Source organism: Oncorhynchus kisutch, linkage group LG4 (assembly GCF_002021735.2).
Source record: "Oncorhynchus kisutch isolate 150728-3 linkage group LG4, Okis_V2, whole genome shotgun sequence".
Classification (NCBI taxonomy): Eukaryota; Metazoa; Chordata; class Actinopteri; order Salmoniformes; family Salmonidae; genus Oncorhynchus; species Oncorhynchus kisutch.
Genome location: NC_034177.2, coordinates 24,060,949 through 24,087,500, shown reverse-complemented (window position 1 = coordinate 24,087,500; position 26,552 = coordinate 24,060,949). Strand labels below are relative to the sequence as shown.

At 43.5% G+C, this 26,552-nt stretch overlaps 1 protein-coding gene across 2 annotated transcripts in view; it reads right to left on the bottom strand.

The window, feature by feature from the left end:
* Nucleotides 1-17,283: 17,283 nt before the first annotated feature.
* The window catches only part of wwp2 (WW domain containing E3 ubiquitin protein ligase 2), a 46,461-nt gene continuing 37,192 nt past the window's right edge, over nucleotides 17,284-26,552 (bottom strand). Inside the window, exons 12-24 of one of the 2 annotated variants that reach the window (XM_020480599.2) lie at nucleotides 25,200-25,281; nucleotides 24,242-24,370; nucleotides 23,099-23,177; nucleotides 22,878-22,949; nucleotides 22,596-22,684; nucleotides 20,101-20,260; nucleotides 19,384-19,517; nucleotides 19,081-19,221; nucleotides 18,782-18,902; nucleotides 18,511-18,615; nucleotides 18,305-18,401; nucleotides 18,146-18,218; nucleotides 17,284-17,986 (exon numbers count right to left, since the gene is read on the bottom strand). In XM_020480599.2, the coding sequence (XP_020336188.1) occupies nucleotides 17,887-17,986; nucleotides 18,146-18,218; nucleotides 18,305-18,401; nucleotides 18,511-18,615; nucleotides 18,782-18,902; nucleotides 19,081-19,221; nucleotides 19,384-19,517; nucleotides 20,101-20,260; nucleotides 22,596-22,684; nucleotides 22,878-22,949; nucleotides 23,099-23,177; nucleotides 24,242-24,370; nucleotides 25,200-25,281 (1,382 nt within the window). In that variant the 3' untranslated portion in view covers nucleotides 17,284-17,886. The remainder of the gene's footprint in view (nucleotides 17,987-18,145; nucleotides 18,219-18,304; nucleotides 18,402-18,510; nucleotides 18,616-18,781; nucleotides 18,903-19,080; nucleotides 19,222-19,383; nucleotides 19,518-20,100; nucleotides 20,261-22,595; nucleotides 22,685-22,877; nucleotides 22,950-23,098; nucleotides 23,178-24,241; nucleotides 24,371-25,199; nucleotides 25,282-26,552) is intronic. The other variant, XM_031822689.1, reaches the window with a different exon arrangement.

Here is a 26,552-nt window from a genome sequence, read left to right as displayed (position 1 = left end):
TCATCAAGGACATCAACCACCCGAGCCACTGCCTGTTCACCCCGCTGTCATCCAGAAGGCGAGGTCAGTACAGGTGCATCAAAGCTGGGACCGAGAGACTGAAAAACAGCTTCTATCTCAAGGCCATCAGACTGTTAAACAGCCACCACTAACATTGAGTGGCTACTGCCAACACACTGTCAATGCCACTGACTCTACTCCAGCCACTTTAATCATGGGAATTGATGGGAAATGATGTAAATATATCACTAGCCACTTTAAACAATGCTACCTTATATAATGTTACTTACCCTACATTATTCATCTCATATGCATACGTAGATACTGTACTCTATATCATCGACTGCATCCTTATGTAATACATGTATCACTAGCCACTTTAACTATGCCACTTGGTTTACATACTCATCTCATATGTATATACTGTACTCGATATCATCTACTGTATCTTGCCTATGCTGCTCTGTACCATCACTCATTCATATATCTTTATGTACATATTCTTTATCCCCTTACACTGTGTATAAGACAGTAGTTTTTTTGGGAATTGTTAGTTAGATCACTTGTTCGTTATTACTGCATTGTCGGAACTAGAAGCACAAGCATTTCGCTACACTCGCATTCACATCTGCTAACCATGTGTATGTGACAAATAAATTTGATTTGATTTGATTTGATTTGATTTGGATGGTAGCGGGGTGAACAGGCAGTGGCTTGGGTGGTTGTTGTCCTTGATGATCTTTTTAGCCTTTCTGTGACATCGGGTGCTGTAGGTGTCTTGGAGGGCAGGTAGTTTGCCCCTGGTGATGCATTGTGCAGACAGCACCACCCTTTGGAGAGCCCTGCGGATGTGGGCGGTGCAGTTGCCATACCGGTGATACAGGCAGTGGATGCTCTCAATTGTGCATCTGTAAAAGTTTGTGAGGGTTTTAGGTGACAAGCCAAATTTCTTCAGCCTCCTGAGGTTGAAGAGGTGCTATTGCGCCTTCTTCACCATACTGTCTGTGTGGGTGGACCATTTCAGTTTGTCCGTGATGTGTACGGCGAGGAACCACACTGTCTGTGTGAGTGGACCATTTCAGTTTGTCCGTGATGTGTACGCCGAGGAACTTAAAACTTTCCTCCTTCTCCACTGCTGTCCCTTTCCTGAAGTCCACGATCATCTCCTTTGTTTTGTTGACGTTGAGTGAGAGGTTGTGGAGACATTGTGTCCTACCTTCACCACCTGGGGGTGGCCCATCAGGAAGTCCAGGACCCAATTGCACAGGGCAGGGTTGAGACCCAGGGCCTAAAGCTTAATGATGCGCTTGAAGGGTACTATGGTGTTAAATGCTGAGCTGTAGTCAATGATCAGAATTCTTACATAGGTATTCCTATGTAAGAATGCTGTGTGCAGTGTGTGCAGTGTGTGCAGTGTGATGGTGATTGCATCGTCTGTGGACATATTGGGGCGCCATGCAAATTGCAGTGGGTCTAGGGTGTCAGGTAAGGTGGAGGTGATATGATCCTTGCCAAATCTCTCAAAGCACTTCATGATGACTGAAGTGAGTGCTAGTCATACATTTCAGTTACCTTTGCCTTCTTGAGTACAGGAACAATGGTGGCCATCTTGAAGCATGTGGGAACAGCAGACTAGGATAGGGAGAGATTGAATATGTCTGTAAACACACCAGGCAGCTGGTCTGAGCATGCTCTGAGGACGCGGCTAGGGATGCCGTCTGGGCTGGCAGCCTTGCGAGGGTTAACACGTTTAAATGTCTTACTCACGTTGGCCACGGAGAAGGAGAGCCCACAGTCCTTGGGAGCGGGCCGCGTCGGGGCACTGTGTTATCCTCAAAGCGGGCGAAGAAGGTATTTTGTTTGTCTGGAAGCAAGACGTCAGTGTCCGTGATGTGGCTGATTTTCTTTTTGTAGTCCGTGATTGTCTGTAGACCCTGCCACATATGTCTCGTGTCTGAGCCATTGAATTGCGACTCCACTTTGTCCCTATACTGACATTTCGCTTGTTAGATTGTCTTGTGGAACGACACTGTTAGTATTCGGCCATAATCCCGGTCTTCTTTCCAAGGTTAAATGCGGAGTTTTGCGCTTTCAGTTTTGCGCAAATGCTGCCATCTATCCACGGTTTCCAGTTAGGGTAGGTTTTAAAGGTCACAGTGAGTACAACATCTCCTATGCACTTCCTTATCAGCGTATAAATCTATATTATTCTCTGAGACTATCCGGAACATGTCCCACTCTGCGTGATCAAAACTATCTTGAAGCGTGGATTCCGATTGGTCAGACCAGTGTTGAATGGTCCTTGTCACAGGTACATCCTGTTTGAGTTTAGTGAGTAAAATACTCTGAAGCAGTGGGTGGTGTGCGCACCTCCAAGTCCGACCAGTAGGTCGCTCCTTCTACCTCTCCTGCGTCGACGTTGTTTTGGGTCAGCCTCTGGAACCAGTTTGAATACCTTGGGTGGTTCGAACATAGTATCCGCTTTGGGAAAGTCGTATTCCTGGTCATAGTGCTAGTAAGTTGACGTCGCTCTGATATCCAATAGTTCTTCCTGGCTGTATGTAATAACACTCAAGATTTTCTGGGCTAGCAATGTAAGAAATAATACATTAAAAAATAAATACTGCCCAGTTTCCTAAGGACTAGAAGCGAGGCGACCCTCTCTGTCGGTGCCATCTTGCTTGTACTACATGATTCCATATGTGTTATTTCATAGTTTTAATGTCTTAACTATTATTCTACAATGTAGAAAATAGTACAATTAAAGAAAAACCCTTGAATGAGTAGGTGTTCTAAAACTTACGACCGGTAGGGTATTTATACCATTCCACTGATTCCGCTCCAGTCCTTACCATAAGCCCGTTCATAGTTTGGTGTTTAATAGGCTAAATTACACATTCTGTTTGACATCTGACTTCAGAGTGATCTGTACTTGTAATTTGTAATCTATGACATTTCAGAATTAGATATGATAATTTATCACAAAGCTTAACATCTTCCAGTGTGAAGTAATTGGTAGCTTGGTAAACTATATTTTCAGAGTAGCTTCCCCAACACTGATGTAGGTATATGTAAACAGATGTCATGTGCTGTGTGCCAGACAATACCCTTAGGCTGAGAAAAGATTAGGGCAGTTAGAAAGGGCACATGAGGTGAAATGGGATGACACATGACAAATAGGGTGAAGAGTGAAGGACAAGTGTTGTGTAACGAGATGGTGACTGAGGGGGGTAAAACAACAGTATTCCCACTTGCTCCACAGGGTGAGACTCTGCCCTGGCTTGGCTGTTGACCGTGCTCCATCTGTGCCTGGCTGTGAGAAAACTCCAGGCTAGACTGCAGGAGCTCTGGAGCCTGCACTGTGAAGCCAGCAGGCAGGGCTGTCATGACAGAACACCTGGAGAAACACAGAGGAACAATCAATTCTAGTTGTACTCAAATTTGTTTAGACTGTGGAGGTCACTAATCACGTTCTGTTTCCCTACTCTGTCTCTCATACAGAAACGCACATAATGTGACACACACAAATATGTATGGTCATATTTCTTGTGTTTTGTTTCGCTTGCCATTTTATAGGGCCATCCCTTGTATCATTTTCTAGGACTATTTGCATTTAAAGTAATGGATATGATTACTGCCGATAGGGGAAGCAGTGGCATCAATGTGGAGCGTTACTGAGATCGTGAGGTCTTGGAGTTTTCTTTAAGAAAGCCTACTACTTAACACTACTAACGTTTCTCCGTCTCGTCATTTTACCCTGTTAATTCAGGTATGTAAATGTGTAAAAATGCAATGTGATTCTCAAAATATTGAGGCAACATGGTTAACTACATAGTCCATGAGTTTGGTAATGTTTGAAGACAATTGAAAGGAGTTTTAACCGAGTGAAAAACTAGTTGGAGTTTTTCCCATTGTAAGTAATGGAGGTTGGCTAGGTTCTAATGGTTTACATGTAAGAGAAGGGATTAAATATATTTTTATTTTACCTTTATTTAACTAGGCAAGTCAGTTAAGAACCAATTCTTATGGTGTCCTGAACTTTTAGTACTTTTTTTCAACAACATTTTTAAAACAATTTGTTTTATTTTCTATGAATTGTGCTTGGCTAATGTAGCTTGGCTAAGTGCTAGCTAGCTCTAGAGTAGATGGTTTCAGTCAGTGTTAGCTTACACGTTAATTGGTTTATAATGTAATGGTTTAAGCATTGGTTAGCACAGACCTCCAGTAATTTATAGCTTTTTCGAAATTGACACTGATAGTCCAGTGAGTTATATATAATGTGAATGTGTGGTGATTATTTTTGAAGCTGAGAACTTTTATTTTTTTGATACTGGAATATGAAATGTGAAGATTCAATACTACAATAGAATTGTAATGGATAATTGATGTTGACAACAAAAAAAGATTACCAAAAAAGAACAATATATTAAATCTTGGAGAATGCCAACTACTGAATCCTACTAACGTCTCTCTGTCTCATCATTTTACCCTGTTAATTCAGGTTTATTATCTGCTGATCATGTCTCAGTCCAAGGCGTGTAACAATAACAACACAAAAATGGGACATACAAAGGCCACGCTATATCATTAACAGTGGGGCCGGCTCCATGCATAAGCAACATAAGCATTCGCTTATGGTACCAGATCGCTAAGGGGCCCCCAACCCCACAAAAACGTTTGTGTGTGTGTGTGTGTGTGTGGGTGTGGGGGGAGGGACTTTCCATCGGGGTCTCAACTTACAATTGAGAGTAAGAATAGTAAAATACACCAGGTGGAATTTCACTTTTGTTATGTCAGCCACTCAATTAGCTGATAACTTTGATTGGTAGTTAGTCTAGCCAACTCTCTAAACTTGTAGTAATCATGTCCGAATACTGACCGGCCATGCAGGGCACATGCCCAGGGGCCCTGACCTCCAGGGGGCCCACATTGATTTTGTTAGTCACTCTCAGATATCATATTAACATGGCATAAGTCATGGCAAAATGTGTTGAAATGTAGGAATTTTACTTTAAAGGCCCTAACCAGAGGGCAATGGCCCTGATTTCGATGTAATTCCTGTCCAATAGCAGAATTTTTCATTAAGGTTCCACCTTTGAAGAATGATGCAGGCTGCTTATCCATATTCATGAATTGGGGGTGGAAACATTGTGGTGATTTCCATGTGGAGTGCAGAAATAACAACAAGTAGGGCACTGACAGCTGTCAGTGTGGCTAGCTAGCATGCTAACCTTATATAGCTAGCTGATGTTATATGTTGTTTCTACACTGTATTCAAAGATTAGCCAGCTGACTAGGCTACTGTATGGGTAATTCTGGAGTTCTATTTGTCATAAGTATTTGGGAAAACTTTGCCACAGATGGGATAGGGGAAACCAGTATCTTTGACTTTGCCATCTATTGTTATCTCCAAAGTTGTGGCATGTCCCATAAATAATGGCCACGAATCCACCATAGAGATATAAAGAATAAGAATAAGATGAAGCTCCGGTAATATGAATAGCTGTAGCGATGTACGCTGAGAGTCGGGAAGCAAGCTCAGGGAGTGAATGCATTTAATTAATAAATGAGCAAAACAAGAAACACAAACAGCGCACCGACATGAAACAGGAACAGTAACAATGATGACTGGGGAAGGAACCAAAGGGAGTGACCTATAAAGGGCAGGTAATCAAGGAGGTGATGGAGTCCAGATGAGTGTTATTATGCGCGTAACGATGGTGACAAGTGTGTGCCATAACGAGCAGCCTGGTGACCCAGAGGCTGGAGAGTGAGCACACGTGACAGTACCCCCTCCCCGACGTGCGGCTCCAGCAGCAGGACGCTGACCAAAAGACGATCCCGTGGATCAGGGGAGGGACCGGTCACCTCTGCAGAGGCACAGGAATTCTGATGAACCAGCTGAGGCACGTGAGCCTGAGGAGCCGAAGGAAGCAGGGGAGCCTGGCGATCCGGCTGAGGCGTGAAAACCCAATGAGCCGGCTGTAGCAGGGGAGGCTGGCGATCCGTCTGAGGCATGAAAACCCAACGAGCCGGCTGTAGCAGGGGAGCCTGGCTTTCATGCCTTCACCAGATCGTCAAGCTCCCCTGCTTCCTCCGGCTCGCCATGCTCTCATGCCTCAGCCGGAACGCCAGGCTCCCGTGCATCAGCAGGGGTGACCGGCCTGCTCCTGTTCCCTGGATTGTCCCATTGGTTGGCGTCCTACGACTAGAGCTGAATGCGCCAGGGTACTGTCATGAATGTTCTCTCTCCGGCGCTCTAGGTCCCCATGCTCCCGCATCTCAGCTGGACTGACAGGTTTCCCGTGCCTCAGCAGAGGTGACCGGTCTGCTCCTGATCCCTGGGATCGTCATTTTGGTCGGCGTCCTGTGGCTGGAGCCATGCGTCAGGGAGGGGGCACTGTCACGTGTGCTCCCTCTCTGGCCTCTAGGTCACCAGGCTGCTTGTTACGGTGCACACCGGTCACCATCGATACGCTTATCTGGACTCTATCACTTCCCTGATTACCTTCCCTATATATGTCACTCCCTTTGGTTCCTTCCCCAGGCATCATTGTTTCTGTTTCTGTGACATATCTGTGCGTTGTTCGTGTTTTCTTGTTTTGTATTATGTTAGGTTTATTTATTAAAACACTCACTCCTTGCTTCCCGACTCTCAGCGCCCATTGTTACAATAGCCTAACCATCGAACAGTTTGGACTAGATTCTACATTGTAATGGACACAATGCAACCTTTGTTAGGCTTCTGGCAGGCTGCGCTACAGCAATGCCAAGTCAGCCCGTGCTCATGCCATGGTTGTCACAGCTAAGGGAAGTGAAATGATAGGCTACAATGACTTTGCTCATGGGGCACTCCGTAAATTATATGTAACAATACCCTGAGTATATTGGACACGAAACGAAACACCAGCGTTGCAAAATGCAATCATATTACACACAATTTTACCATTTATAAAAGGGTCATATATTCTTTTTTATACAGACTATTTCACATCTGCTCCTGCTACCACCCCTAGTGGTAGTGGTGTCTGCTTGACCTGCAGCCATTCACCTAGTTCTCTCGCTCTCTCTCTCCCTTTCTGTTGGTGTGTGTGTGATTGTGTGCTGGAGTCAGAGCCGATCCCTACCAGCTACAACTCGTTCCATTATCAAGACCTCTACAAATACTCCGTTCTGTCACTTCCACTCTGCCAGATCCTGATCTCTGCTCAGTCAGTTTATGCTTCTAGTCATTATTATTATTCTAGATCCTATTACCCTGCTGTACCTGTTTCCCTGCTTGACACTGTTTATCCTCTCACTGTAGTTTTGCCGCCCTGACTCTGTCTCCTGTTCCACATCTCACCACCCTGCTACCCTGTTCTGGACTCCCCACACCACCACTCCCTTGGATTCCCCTCCCAACCCAGCACACTGTTTCTGAATAATAAGCTGGTGGGTGGTAACATTCAACTTAAACCCAGCCCTGAAAAGAAACGTAGACTGACATGTATTAGCACATAATATCATAGGGGAACCACACTGCATTGGCATGGAAAATATCAGAAGTTACCTCTTCGGATTTCCCCCTTCAACCCCAAAGTATATCATACTTTGACTAAAATTGTCTTATTGACTAGAAATAATTTTGTAACATCATGGGTAAGCTATGGGCATTGTTTTTTTTGCTGAAAAAAAGTGAATTTCCATTCTTGTGGGTGTTTAAAACTGCAAAAAGTTATCTTGACTCCATGGCAAAATGGGTCGAATTGCAGGAAATAAGCTGTAAAACTGGAAATGTTTTCTCTCTTCCCCATGGCAAAATGAGTAGAATTGTAGGAATGTATTTGAACCTTTTTGGGATAGGGGGCAGCATTTTCACTTTTGGATGAATAGCGTGCCCAGAGTGAACTGCCTCCTACTCTGTCCCAGATGCTAATATATGCATATTATTATTAGTATTGGATAGAAAACACTCCGAAGTTTCTAAAACTGTTTGAATGATGTCTGTGAGTATAACAGAACTCATATGGCAGGCGAAAACCTGAGAAAAATCCAACCAGGAAGTGGGACATCTGAGGTTTGTAGTTTTTCAAAGCTTGGCCTACTGAATACACATTGAGATATGGATGAGGTTGCACGTCCTAGGGCTTCCACTAGATGTCAACCGTCTTTTGAAACTTGAATGAGGATTCTACTATAAAGGAGGGGCTCATGAGACATCTTTGAGTCAGTGGTCTGGCAGAGAGCCTTGGTCTCATGACGCGCACTCCCGACAGAGTTACCTCTCGTTCCAGTGCTTCTCTGAAGACAAAGGAATTCTCCAGTTGGAACATTATTGATGTTTTATGTTAAAAACATCCTAACGATTGATTCCATACATCATTTGACATGTTTCTAAAGGACTGTAGCATAATATTTCAAGTTTTTGTCTGGATGAAATGCTCGCGCCTCATGAAGATGGATTACTGGGCTGAACACGCTAACAACAAGTGGCTATTTGGACATTAATGATAGAACTTTATGGAACAAATCAGTCATTTATTGTCAAACTGGGATTCCTGTGAGTGCCTTCTGATGAAGATCATCAAAGGTAAGTTAATATTTATGGTGTTGCTTCTAACTTTGTTGATTCCAAAATGGTGGATATTCCTCTGGCTGTTTTGGGCTCTGAACACAGTTCTCAGATTATGCTTTTTCCGTAAAGTAAAAAAAAAATCGGACACAGAGGTTGCATTAAGGAGAAGTCTGTGAACAACACCTTTTAGTACCTTTTATCAATGTTTATTATGAGTATTTCTGCAAAATCACCAGATGTTTTGGAATCAAAACATTACTGCACGTAAGGCGCCAATGTAAACTGAGATTTTTGGATATAAATATGCACACTATCGAACAAAACATACATGTATTGTGTAACATGATGTCCTATGAGTGTCATCTGATGAAGATCATCAAAGGTTAGTGATTAATTTTATCTATATTTCTGCTTTTTGTGACGCCTGTCTTTGGCAGGAAAAATGGTTGTGTTTTTTTCGACTTGGCGGTGATCTAACATAATCATATGTTGTGCTTTAGCTGTAAAGCATTTTTTAAATCAGACATGATGGGTAGATTAAGAAGATGTTTATCTTTCATTTCCAGTTTTGGACTTGTTAATGTGTGAAAGTTACATACAGTGCCTTGCGAAAGTATTCGGCCCTCTTGAACTTTGCGACCTTTTGCCACATTTCAGGCTTCAAACATAAAGATATAAAACTGTATTTTTTTGAGAAGAATCAACAACAAGTGGGACACAATCATGAAGTGGAACGACATTTATTGGATATTTCAAACTTTTTTAACAAATCAAAAACTGACAAATTGGGCGTGCAAAATTATTCAGTCCCTTTACTTTCAGTGCAGCAAACTCTCTCCAGAAGTTCAGTGAGGATGTCTGAATGATCCAATGTTGACCTAAATGACTAATGATGATAAATACAATCCACCTGTGTGTAATCAAGTCTCCGTATAAATGCACCTGCACTGTGATAGTCTCAGAGGTCCGTTAAAAGCGCAGAGAGCATCATGAAGAACAAGGAACACACCAGGCAGGTCCGAGATACTGTTGTGAAGAAGTTTAAAGCCGGATTTGGATACAAAAAGATTTCCCAAGCTTTAAACATCCCAAGGAGCACTGTGCAAGCGATAATATTGAAATGGAAGGAGTATCAGACCACTGCAAATCTACCAAGACCTGGCCGTCCCTCTAAACTTTCAACTCATACAAGGAGAAGACTGATCAGAGATGCAGCCAAGAGGCCCATGATCACTCTGGATGAACTGCAGAGATCTACAGCTGAGGTGGGAGACTCTGTCCATAGGACAACAATCAGTCGTATATTGCACAAATCTGGCCTTTATGGAAGAGTGGCAAGAAGAAAGCCATTTCTTAAAGATATCCATAAAAAGTGTTGTTTAAAGTTTGCCACAAGCCACCTGGGAGACACACCAAACATGTGGAAGAAGGTGCTCTGGTCAGATGAAACCAAAATGGAACTTTTTGGCAACAATGCAAAACGTTATGTTTGGCGTAAAAGCAACACAGCTCATCACCCTGAACACACCATCCCCACTGTCAAACATGGTGGTGGCAGCATCATGGTTTGGGCCTGCTTTTCTTCAGCAGGGACAGGGAAGATGGTTAAAATTGATGGGAAGATGGATGGAGCCAAATACAGGACCATTCTGGAAGAAAACCTGATGGAGTCTGCAAAAGACCTGAGACTGGGACGGAGATTTGTCTTCCAACAAGACAATGATCCAAAACATAAAGCAAAATCTACAATGGAATGGTTCAAAAATAAACATATCCAGGTGTTAGAATGGCCAAGTCAAAGTCCAGACCTGAATCCAATCGAGAATCTGTGGAAAGAACTGAAAACTGCTGCTCACAAATGCTCTCCATCCAACCTCACTGAGCTCGAGCTGTTTTGCAAGGAGGAATGGGAAAAAATGTCAGTCTCTCGATGTGCAAAACTGATAGAGACATACCCCAAGCAACTTACAGCTGTAATCGCAGCAAAAGGTTGCGCTACAAAGTATTAACTTAAGGGGGCTGAATAATTTTGCACGCCCAATTTTTCAGTTTTTGATTTGTTAAAAAAGTTTGAAATATCCAATAAATGTCTTTCCTTTCTTCTACCTCCCTCCAAACCCTTCCAGTTGCTCCACTTTTCCCATATGTAGTAGCTCACCTGGTGATCAGAGTGCGCTGTATGGCCTGATGGCTGTATGGATATCTCCCCACCACTATTGCACAGAAGTAGACTGACCCCTGCAGGTCAAAATCAAATCAACATTTATTTTGTCACATGCACTGAATACAATAGGTGTAGACCTTACAGTGAAATGCTTACTTACAACACCTTAACCAACAATGCAGTTTTAAGAAGAATATCCCCCAAAATAAGAAATAAAGTAACAAATAGTTAAAGAGCAGCAGTAAAGGGGGTACCAGTACAGAGTCAATATGCGGGGGCACCGGTTAGTCAAGGTAGTTGAGGTAATATATACATGTGAGTAGAGTTATTAAAGTGACTTATGCATAGAAAATAACAGAGAGTAGAAGTAGTGTAAAGGGGGGGGGGTGCAAGAAATCTGGGTAGCCATTTGATTAGATGTTCAGGAGTCGTATGGCTTCGGGGTAGAAGCTGTTTAGAAGCCTCTTGGACCTTGACTTGGCGCTCCGGGAACCGCTTGCCGTGTGGGAGTAGAGAGAACAGTCTATAACTAGGGTGGCTGGAGTCTTTGGCAATTTTTAGGGCCTTCCTCTGACACCGCCTGGTTTAGAGGTCCTGGATGGCAGGAAGCTTAGCCCCAGTGATGTACTGGGCCGTATACACTACCCTCTGTAGTGCCTTGAGGTCGAAGGCCAAGCAGTTGCCACACCAGGCAATGACCCGTCAGGATGCTCTCGATGGTGCAGCTGTAGAACCTGTTGAGGATTTGAGGACCCATGCCAAATCTTTTCAGTCTCCTGAAGGGGAATAGGTTTTGTTGTGCCCTCTTCACGACTGTCTTGGTGTGCTTTGACCATGATAGTTTGTTGGTGATGTGGAGACCAAGGAACTTGAAGCTCTCAACCTGCTTCACTACAGCCCCATTAATGAGAATGGGGTCATGTTCTGTCCTCCTTTTCCTGTTGTCCACAATCATCTCCTTTGTCTTGATCACGTTGAGGGAGAGGTTGTTGTCCTGGCACCACATGGCCAGGTCTCTGACCTCCTCCTATATGCGGTCTCGTCATTGTTGGTGATCAGGCCTACCACTGTTGTGTCATTGGAAAACTTAATGATGGTGTTGGAGTCGTGCCTGGCCATGCAGTCATGAGTGAATCAGAGAGTACAGGAGGGGACTGAGCACGCACCCCTGAGGCCCCCCCCATGTTAAGGCTCAGCGTGGTGGATGTGTTGTTACCTACCCATACCATCTGGGGGTGGCCCGTCAGGAAGTCCAGGATCCAGTTGCAGAGGGGGGTGTTTAGTTCCAGGGTCCTTAGCTTAGTGATGAGCTTTAGTGCACTATGGTGTTGAACGCTGAGCTGTAGTCAATGAATAGCATTCTCACGTAGGTGTTCCTTTGTCCAGGTGTGAAAGGGCAGTGTGGAGTGCAATAGAAATTGGCTATAGCCATGATTGCTATGGGTCGGTAGTCATTTAGGCAGGCTACCTTAGTGATCTTGGGCACAAGGACTGTGGTCCTCTGCTTGAAACATGTTGGTATTACAGACAGGGAGCGGTTGAAAATGTCAGTGAAGACACTTGCCAGTTGGCCAGCGCATGCTTGGAGTACACGTCCTGGTAATCCGCCTAGCCCTGCGGCCTTGTGAATGTTGACCTGTTTAAAGGTCTTACTCACATCGGCTGTGGAGAGCGTGATCACACAGTCGTACGGAACAGCTTGTGCTTGCATGTTTCAGTGTTACTTGCCTCGAAGCGAGCATAGAAGTAATTTAGCTCGTCTGGTAGGCTCGTGTCACTGGGTAGCTCTCGGCTGTGCTTCCCTTTGTAGTCTGTAACAATTTGCAAGCCCTGCTACATCCAACGAGGGTCGGAGCCGGTGTAGTATAATTCAATCTTAGTCCTGTATTGATGCTTTGCCTGTTTGATGGTTCGTCAGAGGGCATAGCGGGATTTCTTATAAGCTTCCAGGTTAGAGTCCCGCTCCTTGAAAGCGGCAGTTCTACCCTTTAGCTCAGTGCAGATGATGCCTGTAATCCATGGTTTCTGGTTGGGATATGTACGTACTGTTACTATGGGGATGACGTCATCAATGTACATATTGATGAAGCCAGTAACTGATGCGGTGTACTCATCAACGCCATCGGAAGAATCCCGGAACATATTCCAGTCTTTTCTAGCAAAACAGTCCAGTAGCTTAGCATCTGCTTCATCCGACCACTTTTCTATTGACCGAGTCACTGGTGCTTCCTGCTTTAATTTTTTACTTGTAAGCAGGACAGGAGAATAGAATTATGGTCAGATTTGCCAAATGGAGGGCGAGGGAGAGCTCTGTGTGTGGAGTAAAGGTGGTCTAGAGTTTTTTCCCCCTCTGGTTGCACATTTAACATGCTGATAGAAATGAGATAAAACAGATTTATGTTTCCCTGCACTAAAGTCCCCAGCAACTAGGAGCGCCGCCTCTGGGTGAGCGTTTTCCTGTTGCTTATGGCGGTATACAGCTCATTGAGTTTGTAGACAGCTACGAAAAATACAGATCAAAACTCACTAAGTAGATAGTGTGGTCTACAGCTTATCATGAGATACTCTACCTCAGGCGAGCAAAATCTCAAGACTTCCTTAGATATCGTGCACCAGCTGCTGTTCTATCCTGCCGATGCAGTGTGTAACCTGCTAGCTGTAGTTGAAAAGTTGCTAATTCGCTGAAGTTGTCCGTGATGAGATTTGAAATTGCATCCTTTGGGCTGCTAAACGTTCACATTATATGCCCACCCATCCACCTCAACCAACCAACTGTCCTACTTCAGTTTTTGCCATCTGTCTTATGTAACCATACCAAACGTAACATATCGTACTAATTTGAGTGTCCCGGATTGACAATTACTAAGTTACGTCTAGTCTATGAGACCAGGTTGGACATGCTCTCACCTAATGCAGCCCCTCCTAGCAATGACTTCTGCATGGTGGTCATTAAGCACATCTCCGGATGGGACGAGAAGGTGAGTGAGCCACTACGTATCTATGCTTCATGTGTGTGTGTTTTTGTGTGAGAGGGTGAGAGCATGTGTGTGAGAAAAAGTGTGTGTGTATGTGTAAGTGTGAGCTGTGCAGGTATACCAACCCTTTGAGCTCATGGCTAAGTGCCAAATACACTTGTGCCAGCTCCCAAAGACACCACTTCAACAGTGGAGATAAAACAAAGTCCTTATTGCACTGACATTCACTCATAGAAAATCAAGTACAGTTTGCTTGTGTTGCCTACATATATAGTTATTTCTCTGATATTTGTATTATGAACTGAAGGGGAAGAAACAAAGTCAACGAGATGCATTTATATTTGACCTTTCTCTTGATTCAGGAACGCAAACATTTGCTACCGCCGCCAACAGCATGCACTCTCTGCCCGGCTCGGGCTTTCCTCTCTTGGGCAACTCGCTGAAGCACTCGTAGCACAGCTGGGAAATCTCATCAGTAGCCCACATACTGCATTAATAGCAGTGAGTTTTAAACCAACTAGCTAACTATGGTGGCAGGAGCCCCCTGCTGTGGTGGTTAGTTAATTGAATAAAAAAAACGATGCTCTTTTATTATTGTTGTATCTCACTGATACATTCATTGCATTGCACATTTTTCATTCCTCTTCTGTCTCTAATATTTACATAAGAGCAGAGGATATATGAAAGAAGAAAACATAGATCCATTGTTATGTCAAGATCACAACTTATTTATCTCATGATCACAACATAAAAAATGTGTTTTTGTCGAGATATTAAATCAAAAGTACCATGCATCACCCATTCATTTGTTCAGAAGCACCATTTTTTAAATATATTTTTTTAACCTTTTTATTTAACTAGGCAAGTCAGTTAAGAACAGATTCTTATTTTCAATGACTGCCTAGGAACAGTGGGTTAACTGCCTGTTCAGGGGCAGAACGACAGACTTGTACTGTGTCAGCTCGGGATTTGAACTTGCAACCTTCCGGTTACTAATCCAAAGCTCTAACCACTAGGCTACCCTGCCGCACCATGCACAATAATAATCTCATCAAGGTGCCCTGTGGCTGCCGCTGCATTGATCACAATGTGCTCATGGGGCTTTTATGCCCTGAAAGCAAAATGGCACTTGCCACATCATCATGAGGATGTTTTTGCATCATATGATGCATTTTGCATCTTCATGATGATGTGGCAAGTAACAATTCAATTTTTTTAAGTCCTATATCTTGAAAAGTTGATTGCTGACATGGAAAACAGTGGACTAATGAAAAAATACCAAAAGTTCTTGAGAGGATTATTCCATTAACCTAGGCAAGACATGAATGGATGAGGTTATTCTAGTATTCATACACACTACATAATAAACTTTATCTTCCAGAAAGTATTTAGTTTGAACGTCTCTAAAAGACAATCAATCAAGTACTAGTCAAACAACAAGATGGTACAATGTTTCTGGAAATGATGGAACCACAAATTATTTATCAACCAATTGCTGTTCATTGTTACCATGGCCCTTAGTGGATGTACAGAGGTTTATTTGCCTCACATTTTTTTTGAGTGTAGCCTTTTGAGTGTAGCCTTGAGTGTCTTGAGTGTAGCCTGTACTGTTCATTATTCACATATGATTTGATACAGGAGTGTAACTTTGGTTTTAGAAGTGGGAGGACATTTACAACAAAAAAATCGCTCCAAACAGCCAACCTGACCGCTCGGAGGCGTCCGCATGGTCCTAAAGCACACCGTTGACTCGTTTTGCATCCATTCCAATGATAAATCTGGGGGGGTCAAAAATGGAATTTCAGAATTCCCCCCGTTCCCAGTGTAAGTTTCACCCCTGATTTGATATAACAAAACATTATGTCTAATCCAGAAATTATTGTGCAATATTTCAGAACATTTTTGACTCCTTTTGGCTAAAGAGCACCCCCAGAGGCAAAAGTTCTGTTTTGCCTCTAAATTGTGTGTTCATGCTCCTCACATGCCCATTGATAAATGAAAAGTTCAGGGCTGATTAGACATTTTTCTATTGTCACACTAAACTGACAAGGATTTCTGAAAACGAGCACACCATTTGTCAAAATTGTATGGAAAATCATCACTCTGCATCGATGTAGGCCTATTCTACACTCAAGTTTACGTAGCTGTAGGCCTACTCTACACAAGTTTACGTAGCTGTAGGCCTACTCTACACAAGTTTACGTAGCTGTAGGCCTACTCTACACAAGTTTACGTAGCTGTAGGCCTACTCTACACAAGTTTACGTAGCTGTAGGCCTACTCTACACTCAAGTTTACGTAGCTGTAGGCCTACTCTACAGTCAAGTTTACGTAGCTGTAGGCCTACTCTACACAAGTTTACGTAGCTGTAGGCCTACTCTACACAAGTTTACGTAGCTGTAGGCCTACTCTACACAAGTTTACGTAGCTGTAGGCCTACTCTACACAAGTTTACGTAGCTGTAGGCCTACTCTACACAAGTTTACGTAGCTGTAGGCCTACTCTACACTCAAGTTTACGTAGCTGTAGGCCTACTCTACAGTCAAGTTTACGTAGCTGTAGGCCTACTCTACACAAGTTTACGTAGCTGTAGGCCTACTCTACACAAGTTTACGTAGCTGTAGGCCTACTCTACACAAGTTTACGTAGCTGTAGGCCTACTCTACACAAGTTTACGTAGCTGTAGGCCTACTCTACACAAGTTTACGTAGCTGTAGGCCTACTCTACACAAGTTTACGTAGCTGTAGGCCTACTCTACACAAGTTTACGTAGCTGTAGGCCTACTCTACACAAGTTTACGTAGCTGTAGGCCTACTCTACACAAGTTTACGTAGCTGTAAGCCTACTCTACACAAGTTTACGTAGCTGTAGGCCTACTCTACACTCAAGTTTACATTTTGGTCATTTAGCAGACACTCTTATCCAGAGTGATTTAGTCAGTGCGTTCAACTAAGGTAGATAAACAACACATATCACAGTCATAGCAAGTAAAACATTTCTGTAACAGTTACTGAGAATGTTGGTGATGTTCAGGCAGGCTATTTGCAAATGTATTTCTGTATTTGAAAATACAAGTATTCTGTAGTTTATTTTGATTTTTATGGAATTTTGTAATAGTATTTTGTACTTTTTGCCCATCCCTGGCTGTGTGCTTCCAGACATTGCCCAAGTCAGCTCGATCTCAGCATAGACCCAAGCATTACAATGTTTTGGACCTTCATTGGTGTTTTACCATTGTTGCACTACTGTGCATACATTTTGAGATGCATTAATCAATGTAAATATTAGTGTCAAAATTGAATGTCGACATCTTTCAGCAGCACAAGTCTTATTTTATCATGAAATGCTTGATGTGCCCAAAATGTGTAACTATGTATTATTATTGCTTACATTGTCATTGTCTCCTGTCAGTATCTGCAGTCGAAGTTTATGTTTGAAATGGGAGGTCATCGACACAGTGTTTCACAGAAATACCAAATAACCAAATCAGTTTTCTAGCAATATGACATTGTAACCAAAACCAGATTCAACATTTCTAACCAAGGCATTAAGAAAATTGATTCCTTGTACCATCACAATCAACCCACTTCAAGATTTGAGTCATTTATTTTAGCTATGTACAGGTAACAATGAATTTCACAATGAACAGAAAAGAAAATCACATCTCACCAATCTTTCCTCTTAACAGAAGTCACTAATTATAACCACTCTCTCTCGCCCATTCAAACACACACGCTCTCATTTTTAAATGTTAATTTCTCTTAGATAGATATGATATACTGGCTGTAGCTGTGCTGTTGTTGCGATTTGCAGTTGATACAATTATTTGAAGAAATTATCCTGTTTTATGCTTCTGGTGTGCTCTAGATCTCGAGTCTGGCATCTTCAGGCAGGACAGAGGATTTAGGGTCATATCATAACACTAATCTTTCTGGACCATCCCTCAGCTCACACACCTGTTCCCTACTCTGATCCTGGTTCCCTTGTACCCACAACCTAGTGTGAGGATAGGTACAGGTGGGCTCCCACAGTCCTATGGTTATAAGGTCTCCCAACCACACATGATCTGGAAGTGGGGCTAGATGATCGGAGAGTTCATATTCCTGTGATTAACAACAAAAAACTACTTGAATGAATGACTCTTCCTTCTCTATCCACCTTCCCTCACTCATTATGTGATTATTTTTCCCTTATTCCTGCCCGAATCCTTCGGTCTCCTCGATGGCAAACAGAAGTTTCTCTCGCAGTTGCTCCAGACTCTTGTAGGGTGGCAAGTCCAGGCGATTGAAGCTGTGTGAGTGATTGAGATGGAGAGAAAAGATAGAGTGAGGGATCAGTTTGTGTTCAGTAGGGGTACACACATAGACACAAAACGAATTGATGTTATCATAGGACCGATAAACAATAAATCAACTATGGCAAAGGAATTCAGGAAAACAACAGTCTCACCAGGTGTGGCTTCTTGGAAGCCAAGTCTCCTTCCCCACCTTGTCTATACAGAATTTTTGTGGCCCATTACTCCCTAAGGGAAAAAGAGACTGTTAGATTCTTAGGCAAAAGACATTTGACAGTGAAAAAGGTGGTTACTGAATGGTGGCTGAACTGCACCTATGAGTTCAGCAAAGCCTCCAACTGGCAGACGGCATGTTCCTGTGACAAACTGGAGCAGGCGGATCCGCTTCTCATTGTCCATCTCCTTTACCACCTACATAATACACAGGTAAGACTCATTACATGGGCAATACGTACACATAGTGAGACAGACAGTCACACAGAGACACACACAGCAGTAAAGGGAGGCCACTGTACTGTACCTGCCAGAACCAATGTATCTGCTTGCTGTTCTTGGTGTAGTGCCGATAGATGGTGTTCTTCTGCCAGTCACTGAGGTCTATCTCCTGCATCCCACATAGCATCAGCTGGAGGGAGGAATGAGAACATACCATTAACCCACAGTCACAGAAAGAGAATCTGCAACAAATAGTCCCCTCTACCAACTTAAGTCTTGTGAAATCTCCATAACCTATAACTCCGCCTATCTAACCGAGCACACTTCCTGCATTTTCTTCCAGCCTCATTACGTACCTCCAGCTCTTTTTCGTCAAAGTAGCGAAGCCACTCAAGAGGCACGACTTCATTGAAGCCATCCAAGAAGGCTTTGGTCTGCTCCTCCACCCCACGTGTGAACCGCCAGTCTGTCAGCAGACTGTAGAGAGACAGGGATGATAAAAGAGAAATTTTCTAGGCAACAAGGAAGGATATTCATTGACGTAAGTGTCAAGATGAAACAAGATGAATGCTAGTCTGTGGCACACCAGTGACGGATAGCACAGTGACTGACAGAGACAGACAAGAGGGACAAAGTAGTGATGGAGATGGCTGACCTGATGTACTCCTCCTTGTTCTCCGTGGTGACCAGCTCGTCCTCTCCGTCATCCTTCAGCTGGTGGGTGGACACCTTCCCCAGAATCTCCATATCCTGAGCAAAGTACAGCTCCACCCCACCCTCCTCCAGACTGTTATCTCTGTAGACAGATCACAGATTCATCGTAAACTTATTGAAGCTTTAAGCTGCACAATTATGTCAAATGCTTCCATCACACTCTTCACATACTTTTCAGATTCACACAATTAGCCACAAGGGCGCACACATTCAAACAGACATAATGAAGGGGCGGAGTACTTACTTCACCCACATGATGGAGTTGTAAAACTCAGGGTCAATAGACTCCAAGTCTTTCAGAGTGGGTTTCTTGTTGAGCATACGCTTGTAGAACGGCAGAGTGAAGCCAGTATCAATGAACTTGCCATGGTACAGGGCCTAGAGGGAGAGGGGAGGAGAGAGTGGATGCGATAAGTACTACACCAAAACATGTCATAAGCTTCATCTCTCTCCTGTGCTGATACACATAGATGAAGACACATTTAGCCTAACCACAGTAAAGTGATCACACACACACACACCGTTTCAATACTAACAGAACGCACACACAAAAAACACATACAAGTCTGTCTGTGTGTGGAGAAGATGGATTCAGTTAGTAGTGAAACGGTGGATAAGAGGTGTGGTCTGTGTCTGGCAGTGAGGTCATGGGGGGGGGGGGGCTGTTGGTTTAGGGGCCTGTCTTTTCTGAATATTGTCACAGAGAGAGTTGGGTTTGGAAAGATGGGCGGTGGGGGTGGGGAGGGTTCTATACTTGGTTTAGGAACACAGATTTAAAACGATTTAGAGATTAAGGAACACACACACAGACCGTCATACACTGGGCTCTCCTCTCCTGTTCCTAAAAATCCTTCTGTGCAACACATCCTCATCATATGTTAAATTCTAACCATAACTATTGCTGTAGTTTACTTTTGTTGTTGCAAATCTGCACCAAATTTGCCAATTAAGCATCGCTCACCATGGCGATGAATCGCCCTATGAAACGGAAGTATGTGAGGTGGTCAGGGTTGATGGAGGAGGCGGGGTTGATCTGCAGGCAGTAGTTGTTCTTCCCAGCATACTCAAACAGACAGTACATGGGGTTCAGCACCTCGTGGGACAACAGGAAGAACCACTCTCTGTATGGAGGAGAGACAGGGCAGTACACATCTATATCTATCAGAGGGACAGGAAATCTACCTATGTGTGAGGGGTACAGATTGTCACTTTTGACACTGCTTTTTTGTATTGTCTACAGAGTAGTACAGCATTTAAAACATCTCATACATTACAAAATCACACATTTGACAACAACAATATGAGACATTCTGACAGCACAAAAAAGCATCACAGTGGCTATCATTTCTAAATAATCAGAATTGGGTCCAGTTTCTGCATACACTTGCTCATTAATAAACAAATGTAACTCAAAAGTAACAAATAAACTAATGAATAAAAGCACAATGTCAAATTCACAAATAATTCAATATGTATACCAAAATTATAATATGGAGGACATTAGCTGTATGGCAGTTTCAACAAAAATATGTCATTTAAAAAAATGATCAGATATTTGGAATATCGGTTTTATTCTGGTAATGACTTTTCCATTTATCACCATAGTAAGTGCTGTAATTTATGCTAACATTTTAAAATGTCACCTCTATAACCAAACTCCAAAATGGCTTCCAAATTTCCCGTTTCTATCTGCAAAATATGAAAGAAAACTGACATAATGAGGAATGGTCCAACCAACCAGGGTTTCTGGACATTTGACCGGCAAGCATTTACCGGACCCATATGCATTGGGTGTGTAATATGATTAGGTCATCCACCCATGGTGCTCAGAATGACAGAAATCACATTTTGATTATGGTAATTCATAATAACAGAACATGCAAGTCGAGGATGGAAAGATGTGCAGTCCTTCTTACCGAATTCTGATGTGCAATTTGAAGATGTTAGAATAACTGTCCACATGTACTTTTCCTCAGCCAACAAGTTGAGTAACAAACAGCAAAATCACTAGCCTATGTCAATCTACTATCCTCCATAGTACAAAAGTTGACCTATTCTATTGGTCAGCTTGTCAAGGGAGAAATAACCTATTTCAAACAGACTCTGGGACAGTTGTGGGAACGATAGATCCCAAATTCATACAACCAGTTGGCCTAGGCTACATAATATATATTTTTTAAAGCAATGAGTGATGCAACAGATCAGAACATTTAGCTTAAAATGTTGATACACTATTATTTATTCACATTATAAGCGCAGTAATGCACACAAGGCAGTAGGCTACCCGTGAATGTTCCTTCCATAATACAATTAGCAGGAAAACACCAAAACATCCATTAGAAATGCTGAAAGAGAGATCTAATAGGCTCATTTGAAGCAAGGTAAGACTCATAATATGTATTAAAACGTTCACGTTTAAAACAATGAAGTAAATGTTTTCAAAATGCATACGGCCTCCAACTCATTGCAAAGTGGTGTGTGATGCACTGATGAAGCCTGCCTTCCGTTGCCGTTTGAGATGCTACAGCAGCAGCTCTCCAACTGTCTGACAGATTTTGTGTGATAAATAACGTATACACTGTACACGAGGCAATGTCATTCCAAGAAAATCGCAAATGAACCTATGGACTGATAAGCATGACCAGTCAAATGTATTTCCATCAATGAATAGGCTAAAAAACATTTTTCCTCAATGGGATTTTTTCATCTTCTCCCAGACAATTGGCCGGTGCCAATTTTATTGATTGGATTTTCAATATTTATAGATTTTTATCGGCCAAAAGCCAGCTATTACTGGCTAATTACAACCCTGCAACCAACACAGAGACAATCTTTACCTTTACACAGTCAGCACATGGATATACAAATATGCATACTAACACACACAACACCATAAAGCACCACGAAGACAAGCAGTATAATGTAGAATATGAATGCATGTAGAGAATGAAGCCCCGGCCACCACCAAGCCCCTGACCTTTGCCCCCACGGCCGGCCAGCCAGTCCCGGGGGTCGTACCGGGGCTGTGCAGACACATCCAAACATCCCGTCCGTGGTTCTACCCTGTGGTAGAACAGCATGACGTAACCTACCATAGGGTAAAACCACTGGCGCGACACCGGAGACAGAGACACACGCAAACACAGACCACGTGGAGGAGCAGGAGGAGGAGCAGGAGGAGGAGCAGGAGGAGGAGCAGGAGGAACAAAGCCCGGGATCCCACCGCTGACACCAACCAGTGGTGGAAACACTGTCACAAGTCCACAAACACCAAAACACATACAGACAACAGATGACAGTGCAAGAGACAGGGAGTTGATAAATGATGGATGATGAATAATTAAGTGAGGAACACAGGGTAGACAAAGAATACTTATAGCTGAGGTAGGGAGAAAGAAAGACAACTGTTTTAAGAGGCAGAAGGCCAGGCATGCAGGCAGTAGACGGCCATCTTACCTAGCAATGCCTCCATAATCAAGACCTTCCTCTCCCCTCATGATGATGTAGAGTCTTCTACGCAAGTCATATGGTTTCACATTCATGATCTGAGGAAAGAGGACAAAACACAAGCACATACATCACAAGAAAGAAACTGCCACCCTACGATCCTATATTAGTTGTTAAAATACAAATAGATGTACTAATGAATAGATAAACAACAGCAACCCTCATGCATGTTTAATTACATAACATTTAGAATAGAATATCCTCAGCAGGGAAACTCCACGTCATCCTTACCTGCTGAAATGAGTCCTCAAATAGAGTCTGTCTGGACACTGAGATTTTCACATGGCTGGGTAAGGCATTGGACTGGAGAGGCAGAGAGAAGTGTAAAAATCTATTTCCTCAATGCTAGACATTAGACAAAGAGATCGAGTCGGCAGAGTAGAAAATAACTTGGCTCGAGAGAAGACCCTGTTCTCATAACAGAGGTCTGAGAAACGACAGTCAGCACTTACATGGCACAGGAAGCGGAACTGGTGGTACTTCCACCTGAAGCTGCGATCATAGGCCCCGGGAGAACTACCCGTTCTCGACCTACAGAGAAACAAAAGGAGAGTATTTTTTGCTGTACCAGCAAGAAATAAAGCCAGACTTCAAATTTGTGCATGTCAGGGGAGGGATATTGGAGCTGTACTGGGCAAAGACAGGCCTGTCATGGCTATCCTGTGCACAAATGCTTTAGAGACAGGAAAATAGGCCCAGCTGTGGAGCTGCACAGTGAGGACTTTGGGCAGTATTCTAAGGAGGTGGTCAGATCTGATGTGCAGCAGGAGCTGGATTAAGCCCAGAGATGGAGGTATGCCTTGGTGTGCAGCTGTGTTAGTACAAGCTACACCACTTCACTACAGACATTCTGGATAAGTGTCTAGTCAGCAGAGCAAAAACTGAGGGCGAGAGACCGAGCAAGGAAGGGGAAATACAGAGGTTGAACGAAAGAGAGAGAGTGAGGCCTCTAATACTCGCTGATTTGCTTTGTTGAACACTGCCAGGCCCAACTTGGTTTTGGTTAGGAAGTTTCAGACCACAGAGGCAACCCTTTGGCTACAGATATGGACTGCAGCAGTATCAAATGTAAAACATTTGAGACAGTTTAAGAACCCTCTATGGCCTCTCATCTAAAAATATAACACCAAGACCTTCATATGTTTCAATATCAGCATGAACACTTGCTCTCTCTCAATCACACACATCCATACGTACACACAGACAGAGTCAGATAGCAGAGCAGTCTGCTTTGGATTTGATTTGTTGGCCCACATCTGTTCATTTTCCCGACTGTCTTTTTTGGAAGATGTCAAAATTAGGGCCATGCATCAAGGCAAAACACATGTGTTTATATTAGTGTGTGCTTGCTTGCATATGTGTGTACGTATATATATATATATAAAATCCCCTTTCTTGTATCTAGGCTAGCTATCTATGCCCTAAAGATAGTCAACTTGAATTCGCTTAGGTTCAAAGAAACAAAAAAAAGATGACAAAAGCAGGCTAAGAGAACCCTACATACATCATCCCTGACAGAAAGGAGTCGTACAGTGCTTTTGTCAGGAGCTTTTAGAAGGAAATGTAACTGCCCTTATCTGCAGATTAATATTTACCCTGACTCAAACCCGGGACGAGGGTCTTTAAAGCTGGTGGTGCGAGAGTTGTGATCCACAAAATATCGGACTCCCTCTGCGGTGTACTTCATTTCCCAGCCAGGGGGCAGGGGGGGTTCCTGGATCATCCTGTAAGAGGGAGAGGGCAGTGAGCAGAGCCTAAACGGGAGGCTCCCCAAACTAGGCACACCTGTCCCCCCCGGCCCCGGCTCTGGCCCCGGCTCTGGCCCCGGCTCTGGCCCCGGCTCCGGCCCTTTCCCCGTCCCACTAGAAGCTCTCCCTGCCCACGACTCAGAACCTCAGAGCTCAGTGGTGATGATAATAAGACCACACGGATGTTATACAACATGAAAATATAAATACGAGGGAAAATATAACTCAAGTTCACTGAGGGGGTGAATGAGGGAGTGAATTAACTAAATGATGAATGAATCAAATCTTATGACATTGTAAAATTATCTAAAAAATCCCTAATAGAATTAAGATAAAGCGACCATCCACCATTACTGTAGTTTTATTGTTCAATTTGCCATCCACACTAGTTCAGGGTTAGAGATGCCCGAGGCCTCTCTTTGACCAATTAGCTTACAATACTAATCTAAACCCCTCCCACACAGCTTAGAGGGCAGCCCTAGTGAGGTGACATGGCCTACTATGGGGTTGATACAGGACACTGTCCTATTCACCAATTATTGCCAAATAAGAAGGATCTGTAAATTACGTCTATGATTATGATAACATGGTTGTGCTGCATAGTGTTGGGCCCTCGAGCTAGCAGTCCCTATCTTACACTAGTTCATGTAATATCAGTGAAAATATGGTCGCAATGTATGGTGACATTTCTCTGAGACACCTGTGTGTACAAACATGAACACGCACACACACGATGATACAGAACAAACACACACTCGAGCATGATCCCTCACACTTTCACAGTGGAGCAGACAGATTGGCTTACCCTTGGGTTCTTGGGTCCTCCCACTGTGTGGTCCGTGTGTTGTGGTTGACAAAATACACCCTCCCATTGTCCTGCCGTTTCTCTACAGGGATCAAGAGAAGTGGCTACAGTTAAAAACAGGATGGATCATCAGTGTATTCTTTTGTTACCTGACAGAGAGGCTGTACTGTGTGGGGACTTGGGACGTGTGAATAGTGAGTGAGAATCAGAGAGAAGAGGAGGAAAGAGAAAAAATGGGTGGCTGAATTTCGCAAAGCTGATTGCAAACTGGTGCATCTGAGTGGCATTTCTCTAAAGCTTGTTCCAAAATACCTTTCTACAATCCACCTCAGCCTTTCTGACTTGGCTCTGGTGGAGACAGTGTTGGAGAGAGACGGGCCATGGGGCTCAGAGAGAATGTTGCAGAGGTGTAAAGGGCAAGAGCTAAACTGTGAGGGAAAGTAGAAGTATTATTTTATTTAAAAAAATATTTCACTAGGCAAGTCAGTTAAGAACAAATTCTTATTTACATTGACTGCCTACCAAAAAGCAAAAGGCCTCCTACGGGGACGGGGGCTGGGATTGAAAATAAAAATAAATGAAATAAAAAGTAGAGGACAAAACAGGAGAGGAGAGTAACAATTTGCTGATTAATTTATATTTCTAGCAGTCGAGGAGCTAGACTAGTAGAAATATATATATATATCTCCACCCCCACTCGCCTCTTTTAATGACAACATGGAAGATAATAACATGGTAACCATGTCAACTTCCTCAACCAAGAACGTGTGTAGAGTGTGGTGTGTGAGTTATTATGTTAAAGTTTGTACATCTCTGTGTTGCTTTAGTTTCCTGACCATAGTTGGTGCCCCCTCCACCACCTCCCTCCCTCCCCTCTCTTTCACTCCCCTCTCTGTCTCTTCACTCCTCGCCTTCACTCCCCTCGCTCTTCACTCCCTCGCTCCTCTCTCTCTTCACTCCCCTCGCTCTCTCTCTCTCTCTTCACTCCCCTCGCTCTCTCTCTCTCTCTTCACTCCCTCGCTCTCTCTCTCTCTCTTCACTCCCCTCGCTCTCTCTCTCTCTTCACTCCCCTCGCTCTCTCTCCTCTCTTCACTCCACTCTCTCTCTCTCCCCTCTCTCTCTCTTCACTCCCCTCTCTCTCTCTTCACTCCCTCTTCTCTCTCTCTCTCTTTCAACTCCCCTCTCTCTTCCTTCACTCCCCTCTCCTCTCTCTCTTCTTCACTCCCCTCTCTCTCTCTCTCTTCACTCCCCTCTCTCTCTCTCTCTTCACTCCTCTTCTCTCTTCCTCCCTCTCTCTCTCTTCACTCCCCTCTCTCTCTTCACTCCCCTCTCTCTCTCTTCACTCCCCTCTCT